The 15,572-nt window shown below is 38.4% G+C and overlaps 2 protein-coding genes across 2 annotated transcripts; one reads left to right on the top strand and one right to left on the bottom strand.

The window, feature by feature from the left end:
* Positions 1-119: 119 nt before the first annotated feature.
* On the bottom strand, positions 120-5,304 carry LOC127619139 (prefoldin subunit 3-like). Its single transcript, XM_052091918.1, has 6 exons — positions 5,196-5,304; positions 4,799-4,923; positions 4,108-4,174; positions 2,065-2,163; positions 1,380-1,518; positions 120-763 (listed from the first exon to the last, which is right to left on the bottom strand). The coding sequence occupies exons 1-6, from the start codon at positions 5,274-5,276 to the stop codon at positions 687-689; spliced, it is 588 nt and encodes a 195-aa protein (XP_051947878.1). The 5' UTR covers positions 5,277-5,304; the 3' UTR covers positions 120-686.
* A 4,145-nt stretch (positions 5,305-9,449) lies between these two features.
* Positions 9,450-15,310, top strand: LOC127619091 (synaptotagmin-4-like). Its single transcript, XM_052091845.1, has 4 exons — positions 9,450-9,761; positions 10,460-11,325; positions 13,669-13,789; positions 14,148-15,310. Exons 1-4 carry the CDS (start codon positions 9,728-9,730, stop codon positions 14,456-14,458), a joined length of 1,332 nt encoding a protein of 443 aa, XP_051947805.1. The 5' UTR covers positions 9,450-9,727; the 3' UTR covers positions 14,459-15,310.
* Positions 15,311-15,572: the final 262 nt, after the last annotated feature.

Consider the following 15,572-nt stretch of genomic DNA (forward strand, 5'->3'; position numbering starts at 1 on the left):
TTGCACCTATCAAAACGTATTAATCTTTCTTATTGTCAGACCCTCAATCAGGAGGCATTATAAAAAGCTATGCAGATTAAAAATACAGACCATCTCAATGATTTTGTGCCTTTCGCAAGTCGCTTCATTATTCTTTCCTCATTCAGTGTTTAATGGATACAATGGGAGAAATAAGTACAGATGAAAGAGGTGAAAAAACAGGCATTGGATAAGGAAGTGTGAAAGGAAGAGACGTAGAAAAAGGAGGAAGCAGAGGCTGATAAATGAACAAGATGCTTCCCTAATGTTGTCACTGTGCACTTTGACAGGGTCCCTCTCACTAAAATATGGTAAACTGAATTTCACAGAAAGAAATATGAGAGCCATAAGTGTGGGAAGTTTAACAAGAGAACCGTAATCTCAGATGTTTGCCAAACAAATGAGAGCAAAAGGGGCATAGAGGAAGACACAAGTGGAGAGAACCTCAACTGAAACAAAGCTAATACTTAGTCATTAAAAAAAGAAAACAAGAAAACTGCCATTATTACAGGTTTGATTTTTTTTTTTTACCTTTTACTTGAAAAAATACTTTAAAAAGTAATAAATCAATAGATAACAGTTGGTGTTTGTGCAAACAGACACATGAAAATGAATTTTCTGATGGGGAAGGAATTTGTGTGGGGTGGGACCAAATTATGTCCTGTCTTCTAAGACCGCTCAGCTGATTTGAGGAGGTTGTCTTTGCTCCTTCTTTTGACATCCCAGTTGTAAACACGTGCCATATCTGTGAGAGTATTGGTTAAGGTTAACTTGAAAGAAGCTATTATCTCTGCTTTTTGTTCTTGACTGCGCCACCTGGAGGAACATGTTACACTTGAGCAACATCAGAACAGAAACAAGAGTCAATGAACATTCAAAGCTTAGCACAGAGTCGCTTAATAGATTCTAACAGGTGGTGATAAGAGATGGAGTTCAGTGCAGTACTTATGAGCTAATGGCCTGCTTCTGATTCCACTTGTGATGTCAAATCAATCCTCTGGCAAAAAACTGATAATTTGCGGTGTAAATGCTGTTGCAGAGAACGTCAGATATTAATTTTCTCTACATGAATTTTCAATAAGATTTACTCATTCATGAGATTCAATGCCATTTAAACAACATACATAACTGCACTGATATATTTAACAGCAGTTGATGTCACATTACAAGCATGACAGGAACTATGTGAACACTGCTAGATCTCATTCACACAGCCATTTTAATTTGACCCCAAAATTGATCTTAAAATTGCAATTTCAAGGAACAACTTATGGATAATGAATCTTCAATGTATCCTAAAAGCTCAATACATGAACACATTGAAGAATAACTTAGGACCTCCATGTTTGGCATAAGGATACTGACTTCAGTGGTTGTGAACTGGTCTCGAAGGAAGTCCAGGTCCTCTTCCAGAGAGTCCAGATTCCGGGTGGCCGTGGCCAGGTTTTTCTCCAATAGCGCCTGGGCTTCATCGATATCATACTCTAACATGACATTAGCCTGGTACACAAGAGGAATAACCATAGCTACGTACTTATTTTCCAGATTTCCAATTACAGGCATTACTAGTCTAGAAGTAATTTGTAATAAGAACGTTCATGTTTTGAAGCACAAGTTACTTGATTGAATGCAACTTAGAAGAGACATGTTATTTAGAGAACATTTAATAACAAGTACAGCCCCAAAGGATCTGCATTGCTCAACAGAATTGATAGAGTTTCTGGGACTATTATTCACAGGTTATGCTGACCTGGGCTGAATCTGCAATCATTACATTACCAGCTCTGGCCATTAACAACTAAGCTACCACCACAACACAAACTACACCTCTTAAAACATATAGATAACACAAATTGTGCAATATACTACTGATCATGCAAAAGGTTACATATGTTAAGCAGTTCAATAGGCCACTTTAATTGAGCACATTCCTGCAGTCCAAAAAAATGAAATACTCAAAATAGTGTTTGATAATGCTATGAACATTCAGGCTGTGTCAAAACACAGGAATCATAAATATAGGGTGAAACAGTGGCCAAAACTTACCCCAAGCCACAAACACACTTTATCTGTGGGGGGGACAGAGGCCCTGCAATAGACGTTATCAGCCAACAGAAAGTGTGTCTCCATGGGATCTGTAGTGTCCTGTGATAAGACATCCAACATTATGAAGAACAGAAAAACAAAGATAAAACGAGAGCTAAAGATTATGAAAAAGTTAAACACAACACCTTGTTTTGGACTTCTTTACGTGCACATTTTTTTTAACAATAGGAAGCTGATATCCGATTGCTTCCCTCGATGTCAAAATACATTTTCTTCTCTCATGCATACCTTAAAGACCCGTGAAATCAAAATGAAAGTTTTGCATCTTTTAGTCCATTACTATTAGATTATTATAGGACATCTATAGGCTAGTGTATTTCTAAACGTTGCCAAAATTCACTTAAGATACAAGCATCCAAATATGCAGTCCCTCTCTTCTGGCTAAGACTCAGGAATAGGGGTGGGAGTTAAAACAATCTTAATATTTATCGCAATAAAAAAATCCACGATATCGATGATAAGCTTCAGTAAATTAAGCCTGTGTTTTCTAAATCTAGACGATCAGGTGCGTGTCGCTAAAAATACAAGCAGTTTGGCTTTTTCAGACTGTATGAAGTTGCAAACGTTAGCTGCCTTGATGATTATGCTATGGCAGTCTGGGGTCTGGACTCCATTTGGACCGCAAGACATCAGGACAGTGGATGCACCCTCTCATCAGCGCAACAAAACAGCAGTGCTGTGTACACCAGATCTGATCTTTCTGCACTGCATTCTTTAATATTTTTCTCCAGCACCGAACATGCTTCATTTATGCCCTGTCCCGATCTGCAAGCAATGCCTCATTTCCCCACATGCATGTAGACATGAGGTTCCGCACAAATTAATGTGGTTCCAGGGTGCCTTTGGACCATAAATGTTGCTTCATTAATCAGCATGTTATGAGCCTTTAATAATAAACAATACATTTATGTTCAAATTTTGTGAAATTAATCAGATGTCATCATCGCTGGCATGGATGACAAAACAAAAACATGACTAGTTGGTAGCCTAGTCATTCTCACTTCAATGTAAATATAAAAATGGTCCATTCAGACTTTTACATTTTCAAACTTTTCTCTCAGGGGATACCCCTGAACCCTCATACGGTATCATTATTCAGTCACAAGGGCTTCTATGGATCTGAATGTAACAATATATTAAATAATTAAACTGTAAATATAGTATGCTGTCATTATGCTTCAAAGCGAATAGATGCGATTTTAACATTTATATCCAACTGCACTCGATGGATAAACTCTTTAAAATATTTTAATATTTTGGTAGAAGATCCCTCAGACACCACTGCTTTGGCTGTCTCTGGAAACCAATGCAGTTTTGTATAGACTATTTTGTCTGTTTAGGATTTTTTGTGATGTATATGTGAGTGTATAGTGATAAATATAGATATCGAATGACATGAAAAACAATATTGTGATAATATTTTTGGCTATCTCGCCCAGCACTGACCATCCATGACATCACGGAGTTTGAGAAACCTTGTTCAATCAAATGCTTTCTTGAAGGAGAATGCACCCTCCTCCTACAACTTTTCAGTGCGCATGGCTGTGTTTTAACTATTGCTGATCATGCCTTTGCAGGGCACGTCAAAGGGAGCACAATCCATGCTGTAGGGTTGTTCTAAACAGATTTCCCATAAAAATAACTTTGAAAAGTGAGTTCTGACTGACCTTTATCACCTTTCAGCCATCTGAAGCTATCACAGTGAAGGGTAATTGTCTTTGAAGGGAATAGGGCATAGGGATGATCACTTCAGAATAGAACGTGCCAATGCAGGAGCGACTCTGACATGAGCAGCATAGTGGAAATGGGTTTGTGTGTGTGTTTGTGTGGCTGTACACTAAAGGGGAGTCATTTGACATGTCCATTTTCCTCTTTTATTATGAAATACATCAAAACACCAAATCAAACTGCGCTCATCAAGGCACTTAACAAGATTTCAAAATATGGGAGTTAAAACTGATCCTAAATGAGTTACTGGCTTACCTTCTTTTTCTGCATGTGTCGTAGGATTTCTAATGTCTGTTTGATTTGTGGAATCTGGCTTTTCAACCTGAACAAGGCAAAAGAAATGTCAGCTTCTAGAGGTATCAGAAAAAGTGACAGACTGATTTATAATTAGCCATTTCGAGATTATCGACACCAGCCAAAAACTATGCCGACTTGCCTGATTAACCAAAGTGGATACTTCCTTGTGTCAGTTTCAATATCTACAGATAGAGTTCTCAATGAATAATACCACTTTTGTTTATAAAATAAAATAAAAACAAATAGCTGAATATTGAGTAAATATGGTATATATATATATATAGTGCAATTATTTCAAAAGGGTTTAAGCATGTCTCATTTGCTATCAAAAATGGCATTACATATACTGGTATTATACATCGGCCACCCTGCTCCATCGGTATCTGTGTTGGCAAGTTAAAATCAATATCCATATCAGAAACTTGTGTAATTTATTGTTTAAATAATGAATTTGTCCCTTATTATAGCATAGAGCAAAAAGAGGACAACAATAGATGATAGAGATTAAAGAAATCTGGTTGGCAGTTACATAAACATGAATAATATATTCAAATTAAACCCATCTGTACAAGAATAGCATCCTTTAATTTTAACAGAAAAACAAAGCATTACACATTTCTGTAAACTGTTAGATTGATCATAGTCAAACCTGAGTTTCTTCTGAGCCAGATTAAGCTCCATATATTTATATTTCTGATATTGTTCATCCAGCTTCCTCAGCACGGCGTCTGCTGTGTCATTGCCCGGCTGCTTCATAAAGGATTCCACATCTTCCTACAAAGACACATTTCAGTATTAAACGTCTCATAAACATGGACTACTCCATCTCCTATGCATTGTATACGTATAACATGTTGATAATCTGTAACTGAAAGCTCGTGGCACCTTCAAGACACAATGCGTGCATCCTTATAAGGAGAGGAGCAGGGCGCGTTCTGCTTGAGAAAGCCATTTAAAGCATGAACACAAAAGTTTCCCAGGAAACTTTCGACAGAATGACATATACAATGAGAATGAGAATAACAATGTGCCATATTCCCACTGACCACAAATATTGCTTCGGGGATTCCGAGATGTTTTTTCCTATTCGCAGCTCCTGCAATACCACTTTCTATGGTCGTCGCCATTTTGGAGAGACATACGGCTCTTCCTCTTGACGCACGCGCACACTGCTCTTACGGGCGCTGTCTGCATAATAAAAGTAACGGACATCTTCCCTCACGCGCTCCGCCAGTCTTGTATTTCGTGTGTCTATCAATGTTCTCATGCGATAATTTACTCCTTAAATATGTTCCAAACGGTTCTTTATGTCCAAAGTTCGGACCATTGCTTTCACGAGGCTTCAGTTACGCTTTGCCACTTCGCAAATCAACCAGCAGGTGTCAGCGTTGAATAAATGACACGAGAGAGCCCTGGGCGGTGGTGACTTATACAATTGAATGCATTTGGATGCATTCGGCCTAAAGTTTGATACGATATATTTGGGTTGAAATGAGGGAATGCAATTGCCATTTACTTTAAAATGTCTTTCTATCGATACCATTAACTGTTTAGCATACTAAAATGCTGTAAGAGAACAAGGAGGACAATGGGAGATTAGGACCCTGAGGCTGTGCTAGATAGCATGTCTTGTTGTACTTGCATGTAACAGTGTTGGACAGATAATGCAATGAATGGAGGTTAAGCCTTAAAATGTGTTTTGTTGGTGTAACCTGATGAATTCAGGTTAGTTTGGTGATGTTGAATAATATATATATATTTGTTTTACTTTAATTAAACCAGTTCATTTAGATGTTACCAGATTTAAATTTAGTCATTTAGCAGACACTTTTATCCAAAGCAACTCACAAATGAGGAAATAGCAAGCAATTTATCATACAAATGTCAACAGTATCTGCAGTATTGCACTGCCGAGTTTTCAGAGTAGCTGGAGTATTGTAGAAGCTAGCACATAAGTAAGAGAAAGACAAGATTTTTTTTTAAATATAGAAACATTATTAAATAGTAAGTGCAGTATTTGTTAAGTGCTTGTGGAACAGATGTGTTTTCAGCTGGTTCTTGAATGTTGAGATGTATTCAGCTGATCGTGTGGAGGTTGGAAGCTCTTAAATTTCCACCACAGAGGAACAGAGAAAGTGAATGATCGTGAAATAGACTCTGCCTCTTTGCATGGGACCACATGGCGCCGCTCGTTCATTGACCGCATAGTTGGGTTTTATAGCTGGAGAAGAGGGTGCTGTTCCACCGGCTGTCCTGAAGGCCAGAGTCAAAGCGTTAAATTTGAAACAGGCAGCTACAGTTAGGTTGTGCACTGAAATCAAGAGTGGGGTGATGTGAGCCATCTTTGGTTGATTGAAGACCAGACACTCTGCTGCGTTCTGGACCATGTGCTGCCTTAATTGTGCTTGCTGGGAGGCCGGCCAACAGTGCTGGGTAGTAACAGAATACATGTAATCTTTATTATGATATCAGATTAGAAAAGTCAAGTAATTGTTATTAGCTTAAAGTACATTTTAAAATACTTTTTAAATTGGATTACATGATTACATATAAATCATACAAAAGCAGCACATTGTTCATTGTTTATTGATCCCTCTAAATCTTTCTATTTTAAAATATTTAAGAATTTTCTTTTTAAATCAGCCTACAGCTGATGCAGGTTTGGTGAATCTTGTTTAAGAGGAGTTGCACACCGACCTTATACTATAGTCACCAGCCATAATTACACTGAAGATGGAGCGGTAATCCACAAATGCCGAACTGATTGCATTAGTGCAGCAAAGTTAGTTATAGTTTCACAAATTACTTAAGTACTCGGCTTCAAAAATGTACATGAATGCACTTTTGCTTTTGTGACATTGATTCCCAAATATATCTGGTCAGGGCCTTGTTTCCCAATAACGACTGATATTAGTGGTTAGGCTGGGTTTCCCAAAGCACCAAGTAGGACATCAGTAGCACTTAAGTAGTACTTAATATCTAAGGAGCATTTTCCAAAAGCATAGTTATCCAAGTAGTTTGTAAAACTTTCGTAAATTAACGAGAGCTTTGAACCGCTCTTAAGTCCATTAAGTGCAACTTACACATATCTTTCTGGCACCTTTGGCAGTTTATCAAAGACAATGGGACATTTAATAAATTGTATTAATATATTTTGATAATTGGAAAGCCATTGCAAACTATTTTAGAGCATAAAAGTGTTTAAAAATGGCATTGAAATCAATAAGCAGTCTCCGCAGTCTGCGTAACTTTATAATATTCTCATATTAGTTTGGGAAACAGGTGTTACTCCATCGTAAATTAACGAGCAACGTTAGTTAAGATGATCGTAAAAGCTTAAGTTGCAACGTTATCAGGGAACCCAGCCTAAGAGCATTTTCTAAGAGCGATTTTACGTTAGCGTTTCCCAAAACCGCACTTTACATGATGAGGACCCGCTTTAAGTGCTACGTAAGAAAGTCGCTGGTCCAAAAACGTGAAGTAGCCTACTGAAATGTGACCGCTGTTCGTTATTGCAACTTCATTATATATTTACGTGACTTTAAAAACGATTGTAATTTAGCTTGCTGGATATATTTATTTTACACAATCACTGCTTCCTTCACTAAAATTTGCTCTGTGGGATGAGATTAAAGCTTCCAGGATCAGTGAAGACAGCGGAGACCAATATATTGTAGTAGGCCTAGGTCTATAGGATGGTTTTCATGCACAACATCAAGTTATTGACTTTTTTTTCTTCTCTCTCTGATTGTCATTTTTAAAGTTCTCAGCAACAATCATGCCACCACTTTGTGTTACTAGTCCACAAACAACTTAATTTTTTTATTTATTCATTTATCTGTTCAGCCAATGTTGACAAACCATTTTCTGCATTTATTATTGTTATTATTATCATTAGCTTTGTCGGTTAAAAATAATAATAAAATAAAAACGTATGCAGACTGATATTAAATGAGCATTAGGTGTAATTTCACGATTGTCCTGCATGTGTCTGCATAATTCGGTGTCCTTATGATGTTCTTTGTGCTGTACGAGTACTCCAGAGCGCTTGTTAATCTACAAGCATTTTCAAGTACTACTTAAGTTACAATGCTTTTGGGAAACAGGCCGCAAAACTAAGATGAATTGTAAGATGGATTCTACAATCTATTTAGGCTTACGATACTTTTGGGGAAAGGAGGCCCATCTGTTACCACACATGAATACCGTTTGTAATACCAAGTAAATCAAAAGTAAAGCAAAAAAAATAAAATAAAAATCTTATAAATTCTTATGTTTTGATCCATTAAGTTTTATTTTATGCATTTAGGCAACATTAAGTCAAAATATACTCTATTCAAATGCATACAAGAGTTAGATCAGAAGTAATAAAAAATTATCAAAAAGCAATCAAATCAGATTACCTTAATCCAAGATCTTACATTACTGACTTTTTAGTTGTGTAATTTTTAATCAGTACCGGATTATAATTCAGAATTAATCTATCCTGCACTGTCAATCAAGCAGAGCATTGCAGTAGTCAAGTCTTGAGTTTGGACCAGGAGCTGCACAGAATAGCCAGACAGGAAAGGTCTGATTTTCCTGATGTTGTAAAGTGCAAACCTGGAAGTCCAGGTGGTTGATGAGATGTGGGCAGTGAATTCAAGATTGTCATCAACCACCACTCCCAGGTTCAGGCTGTCCTCGTTGACTACCACTTGAAGCACATTGCAGGTTAAAAATGTTTTTCCCTCATCTCTTTGTTACACACGTCTTTAAGGTATTATTGCACATTCCCTAAAAATTGAACTTCATTTAGCAACATCTAAATTAACTGGTTTGCTAGAAGTCAAATATATTACTTAAGATCACTGATGAATATGCCTGTCTATGTGGTTACACCAGTAAAACTATAGTTTTAAGGGATAGATCAAGTAGAAGAAGCTCCTTAAGGTAAGGTACAAAGCGCCTTTTACCCCGTGGGACCTTTAGCCCTGTTGTACCCTTACCATTGCAGGTTACCAATTTTTCCAGTGTAGGCTATAGGACTGTTCTTTGTAAACATGTCTGCATTTCCCAAATGAAATTAAGAGTTGTCAGCTCAGTCTTTCACCTTAATAGACCCATAGAAACGTCGATTTAACATGCCCCTACTCAGACACGTTTGAAACCACATCATGGGCAGTCAGAATGATTAACAGGCCTGTTGTGCTGGGTATCAGTGCGCAGGGCATAGATTTCAGCCAGTGTTCGTCAGAACTGCGTCAGAAGCGATGAACTCACTGGAGGAAAGGAGGGAGGGGGATTAGGGTGGCGTCGCTTTTCAGGCATACTCATAGCGCAGCGAGTATCAGCACTGAGCGAGTGTGAGGAAACCTCTGGAAAAAAGGGTGAATTCTTGCTTATTCTGCTTTTCTTTGAGGGACAACAATAAACAGTAGTAAAGTTTTAATTAATTACAACCCACTAAATTATTTAGCCTTGTGTCTCTCCGCCTGAAACGTAAAACCCCGAGAGGGGCGAGTGAAACGTGCGGGGAACAATCGTGAGCTGGAGGCATCTTATCAGGACCTTGGACAGAGCGCGCGTGTAAGCTACAATGGCACCAGTGGCGGTAGAAGAAGCTAATTTCGGTGAGTCATTTGGGTTTCTTTATCATTTTGGTGGATAAGTTGTATACATTTTAGGCTCGGGAACTATAATTACTTTTTTGAAACGTGACAGAAACGAAGCTTTTTCCTGGTACATTGCTCGTTCGCGTGCTTTATTTGTAGCCTGACATCACTGTTGTCTGAAAAGCTTTGGTTTGGTAGCAGCTGTCAATTATCTCTTTCAAGACAAAGAAGAGTACGTGATATGTTTTTGGGAGAAAGAAGGACAGAAAGGCTGACAAAACACATTTAGTAAATTCAATGAAAGCGAGCAGCACCCAACATGAAAACGGAAATTTCCATAGTCCCATACTTACATACCACAATATATAGCTTTTATGGCTTGTCACAGCCAATTTACATATGTAGGCTGATGGCCATTGGTTCATTATAAATGGTGTAGAATTAGTCTTGGACATGATTTGAGAAGCTAACAGCACAAATTACCTCTTGTTTTGGTGTGTAAACAAGTGTTATTATTCTTCAGGGTGTTGGTTGGCACTGGTGTGTTATAACTGTTAATGACATCCTCTATGTCAGTGTTTCTGTTGCCTCTGATGCAAATAACTTACATTAATCATTTTCACTAATTAGGCTATATTTGTCTTAAAGTGACTAAATGATGATATATGTTGATGAATATAAGATAATATGTGTGTGTGTCCTGTTTTTCCACACAGCGGAGGTTCCTGTGAGTGTGGCAGTGGTGAGTGTGTTTGGTCTGGTCTTCAGTGTCTCCATCTTTGCATGGATTTGCTGTCAGCGCAAGGCCAACAAGGTCAATAACAAAACCCCACCCTATAAGTTTGTCCACATGCTGAAAGGGGTTGACATCTACCCTGAGAGACTAAATGGAAAGAAGAAGTTTGGAGGAGAAAAGACACCCGACCATGCCCATGGAAAACAGACCCCAAGCCCATCCAGTGTGCAGCCAGAGCTCCATCTGGACCTGGAGAAACAAGATCTGAATGGAAACTTCCCCGCCAAGTCACCAGCCCTCCAACTGAAGGTGCGTAGTTCCCCAGACCTAGACATCCCATCCCTTCAAGGAGTCTTTGAGCAGGGTAGTAATCGGGATGCTGGTACTCCAGAAAGCAACCTTTCCAGTCAGGCACCAACACCGGCTGTGGAGAAGTATCAGGACAAGGAAGGTGGCCTGGGGACGCTCTTCTTTTCTGTTGAGTACAACTTTGAGAAGAAGGCCTTCATGGTTCACATCAAGGAGGCCCATGGGTTGTCTCCGACTGATGAACAGTCGTTGACTTCTGACCCCTATATTAAGCTGACCTTGCTGCCTGAGAAGAAGCACAAGGTGAAGACTCGAGTTCTGAGGAAGACTCTGGACCCAGCCTTTGACGAGACCTTCAGCTTCTACGGGATCCCATATGCACGTGTTTCCCAGATGGCTTTGCACTTTATGGTTCTGAGCTTCGATCGTTTTTCACGTGATGAAGTAATCGGAGAGACACTTGTTCCTCTGGCTGAGATCGACCTGTCTGAGGGGCGGATCCTCATGAGCCGAGATATTATTAAAAGGAATGTGAGGGTAAGAACCATAATGCTAGGTTCTTGTTCTTCTCTGTTAAAATAAATGATTTTATCTTATTAACTGAACATACTACAATACATACATGAGCATACATGTCTTTAAAAGGAAACTCACACCATACAAAAACATAAACTGTACTGGGCCTTGTTTCTCAATAACCATTGTTAGCGGTTAAGCGATTCAACAAACGATCGTTATTATTTTACATGCGTTTCCCTAAACTGCACTTAATATGAATGTGCGAGAACACGCTTAAAATGCTACTTAAGAGAGTCGCTGTCTGTGTAACAGTGTTTAAATGTGAATGTATAGTGCTGCCCGTCATTGTAACTTCATTATATTTGTGCGTAACTTTACAATAATTTGTAATTCACCTCGGTAATATTAAAATAAAATTAAAATATATAATATATATATTCTATATATATATATATATATATATATATATATATATATATATATATATATATATATATATATATATATATATATATATATCTGAAATATTCTACCTAATTAACCACATATTTAAATATTATTTTATAATAATTTTGTGCAGAACGATCTATTTCTTTTACACAATCTGCTTCCATAATCAGGTATGCATGTGTAATATTAATTTTCACAAATTTCTCTCGATATGAAAGTGTCCAGGATTAGTGAAGACAGTGGAGGACCTTTGTATGATTGAATATTACGAGGTTTACCGTGTTATCACGCAGCGCAAAATAAGGAGACGTTTAGAAGATGTGCTCTAGGGACATTCACCAATAAAGATCTGCTCTTTACTCCTAAAATTGATAACGGAGACAGCAATGCTGCATGTGAGGTGCCACACAACTTAGTGCTGGCGAGATCGCCTTTGGTTATCAGATAGGAAGTGGAGACAAGGATGATGCACCAATATTTACTTTTCATGCAGTTATTAACTTTTTTCTTCTCTCTCTGATTTTAATTTATACAATTGTCTGCATCGGTCATGCCACTGGCTTTTAAATTGCATTTTCAGGCATTTAAAATTGTATCAGGTGTCATTTTGCATTTGTCCTGGAAGTGTCTGCATTAGTCTATGTACTTACGATGTTCTTAGTGCTGCATTCGCAAGTCTACAAGAATCTTTAATATTACTTAAGTTATGATGCTTTTGGGAAACAGGCCGCAAATCTAAGATGAATCTTAAGATGGATTCCACAATCTACTTAGGGAAACAATGCTTTAGGAAAACAAGGCCCGGGTTTGTTCATGACTTTGTAGAACAGTACTGGAAATTGTATTGGTATTATGATGACACGCTCAGTTACATTACTATTGCATGGCTGATTATAATACGAGAGAAATTATGTCCTTGGATTTTTGTAAGGTCTTTAGATTTCTGTCTCTGCTCAGGCAATAATAAAGACAATAGTTGGCCTGCCTAATGTGGATGGTCAATGACACACCCAAGCCTGGAAAGAGAGGACAATTAATGGGTGTATTGTTGTCCAATTGGGTCGATAAAAAGTCTTTGGCACCCATCTTAAGGCATTGATGAGCCTTGGCTCTAAATGTTTAATTAATGGGTCACACATGACTCAGATTTCTCTCTACAGACCTATTCTGTGTATTTAGGCATATAATTAATGAACTAACCTAATGAGTCTACAGTCTCTGTAGAGTTACCAATTTACTTGGCACATTCAATTCACTCCTTGCATAAAAGTGAACTTTACTGGTGACTGAAAGACTGAAAATCCATGATAAAAAGCATAAATCCAGCAATTTCCATGATATACTACCAAAACATATGGCCAAAATCATTGTCTTAGACAAAATCTTGTTTTGGCAACACAATTTCACTGTTATGCACAAAAGTATTCACTCCATTTGAGCTGAATGGAAGAGTATTAACTTTCATTGGCGACTGCGGCTTCATTCTGTCAAACACAGATAATTATGCCTCATTGGCTGAGAGACTTTCCAAGTCATTGCCGTGGCAGCAGCAGAACCCTACCGATGGGTTGCCAAGGCAACATGCTTCCAGATTCACACATAATTGGAGTCATTCACCGGTGTTGTGCCAAAGGAATGATTCACAGTCAGTTTCTCGTAATATTAACGCAATGTTCAGAAGTTGTCTTCTCTAACCTGTCAAGGGTTACTTCCCTATATGTTACCATTATAAGAGAAACAGTACATCTGACTTGGCATTAGTGTACTAAGTTTGTGTCAGGAGAAATAGTGTGGAGGTTTTTATGTGGCCCCACCAGAATTCAAACCTGACAAGAACTGTGGCACAATGTGAAAGACAAAAGTCTAGAACTGAAAGCTAAATGTCTTTATTCTTTATTTTCCCAACTGTAGAAGAGTGGTGGTCGAGGAGAGCTACTTCTGTCCCTATGTTATCAGTCTACCACCAGCACTCTGACTGTGGTGGTGCTGAAGGCCCGTCACCTGCATAAGACTGACTCCAGTGGACCCTCAGGTGAGGTCAGAGTGTGTGAGTCAGACAGCAGTGGTCAATACTTTGAATATAAGCATAAATACAAAATTTAAACACTTAAACACTATGGTTTGATGAACAGCGTTCATGTGAGAGTGTAAAAAAACATACCAGTAATTACAGTATACAGTAATACAGTAATTAATCAACAACATTCAAACCTTGTCATTGTTTAGTCTGCATAGCCTGCTAGGACCAATTATGTGGTATTATTTCTTCATTGTGTCAGCCACAGCTAGAACAATACTTCTTACACTGTCCAATGTATAATTTCCTGTATTGATTGAACTATTGATTTTTGTCTCACACTGTTTCTTTCTCTTCCTCCCTTCATTCTTAGACCCTTACGTGAAGGTTAACTTGTACCAGGGGAAGAAGCGAGTGTGTAAGAAGAAGACGCATGTGAAAAAGTGCGCCCCCAACCCCGTCTTCAATGAGCTCTTTGTTTTCGACTTGCCCTCAGAAGACGGTCTGCGAGACACCAGCGTGGAGCTTCTTCTGCTGGACTCCGATAGGACGTCTCGTACACCTATCATCGGCCGGCTCCTCCTCGGCACCTCCACCCCTGGCACAGCCGGTGAGCACTGGCGTGAGATATGCGATCACCCGCGGCGACAGATCGCTAAATGGCATGTGCTGTCCGAAGACTAGCTCTTTTGGTTAACCTGCCAACAGATGCCCAGGAACTGTCATCAAAATTTGTGGATGAGTGGACGGGATTTGAACTGTCTTTAATAATGTACCCTGTCAATCAACTGATCTCAATCATACAAGTCATATCACAGGGGTGAGGCTTCTTCTAAGGAGTTGGCACCAGCTCAACCCAGCCAATCAATGATTCCAAAGACTGTCTCAGATGCCCAGTGACGCTTTTTCTTCATGCTTCATTCTAAACCTGATCGATCACGTCCTTGTGCAGTACCAAATGTCATAAATGTTGCTCTTGCTGTTCTTCTCTATTCACTGTTAGTAATACTCTATTATGCGATACAAGTAAAGAACATACTGGAAATTTGATGATGTAAAATAACTAAGAATGATCTGTTTATTTTTTAAAAGAAGCTTTTATCTTGTATTTATTCAGATGTGAACATTTATTTATCCTCTTCATTTTATACTTGATTTATTGAATTTGTTTTATTGTGTTTTTTTTTCTTCAAGTTTTTGCCTGAGCACGTTTTGTAAGTTTAAAGTGCTGTGAAAGCAGCAGAAATTAGGCACAAACATGTAGAGACTCATGTGTTGCTGCAGGACAACTGCACGGACTGAACAGGGCTGTGTGCAGTGTATAAATGTGTGTGTGTGTGTGTGTGTGTGTGTGTGTGTGTGTGTGTGTGTGTGTGTGTGCGTGTGTGTGTGCGTGTGTGTGTCCATATCTATGTGTGCATAAATGTGTGTTAGTTCAGTTCCAGTGGAGTGTGAGACAGAGTGTTTTTCTCTTCACTGTGATCACAACAGTGGAAGTGATGTATATGTGTATTACTATATAAAACATACAGTTCTGAAAAAGAACCGTCTCCTTTAATGATTTAATCTGGCTCATTTGCCTAACATCGATATGATGGTGCAATATTATTTTTAGTGTAATTTAGTGTATAAGTCACTGGATAGTTCATTGCGTCACAGTTCAAATCAATAATGGTGATTAGCATTAGACAGAGAGCAAGATAGAGATGATGTAATGTAATGTGTATATGTATTTATATTTATATATATAGTACGCCCATAAACATCCATATATAACATCCATAAAATGGATGGATTG

Source organism: Xyrauchen texanus, chromosome 2 (genome assembly GCF_025860055.1).
Source record: "Xyrauchen texanus isolate HMW12.3.18 chromosome 2, RBS_HiC_50CHRs, whole genome shotgun sequence".
NCBI classification, from domain to species: domain Eukaryota; kingdom Metazoa; phylum Chordata; class Actinopteri; order Cypriniformes; family Catostomidae; genus Xyrauchen; species Xyrauchen texanus.

Excerpts from the sequence above, each read along its gene's own strand:
- LOC127619139 (XM_052091918.1), bottom strand. The coding sequence starts at position 5,276 with ATGGCGACGACCATAGAAAGTGGTATTGCAGGAGCTGCGAATAGGAAA. Across the intron at positions 4,175-4,798 it reads CTGGCTCAGAAGAAACTCAG|GTTGAAAAGCCAGATTCCAC; the intron begins GTTTGACTATGA and ends TGCCTTGTTCAG. Across the intron at positions 1,519-2,064 it reads AAGTGTGTTTGTGGCTTGGG|GCTAATGTCATGTTAGAGTA; the intron begins GTAAGTTTTGGC and ends CTTGTGTACCAG.
- LOC127619091 (XM_052091845.1), top strand. The coding sequence starts at position 9,728 with ATGGCACCAGTGGCGGTAGAAGAAGCTAATTTCG. Across the intron at positions 11,326-13,668 it reads TTATTAAAAGGAATGTGAGG|AAGAGTGGTGGTCGAGGAGA; the intron begins GTAAGAACCATA and ends TCCCAACTGTAG. Across the intron at positions 13,790-14,147 it reads TGACTCCAGTGGACCCTCAG|ACCCTTACGTGAAGGTTAAC; the intron begins GTGAGGTCAGAG and ends CTTCATTCTTAG.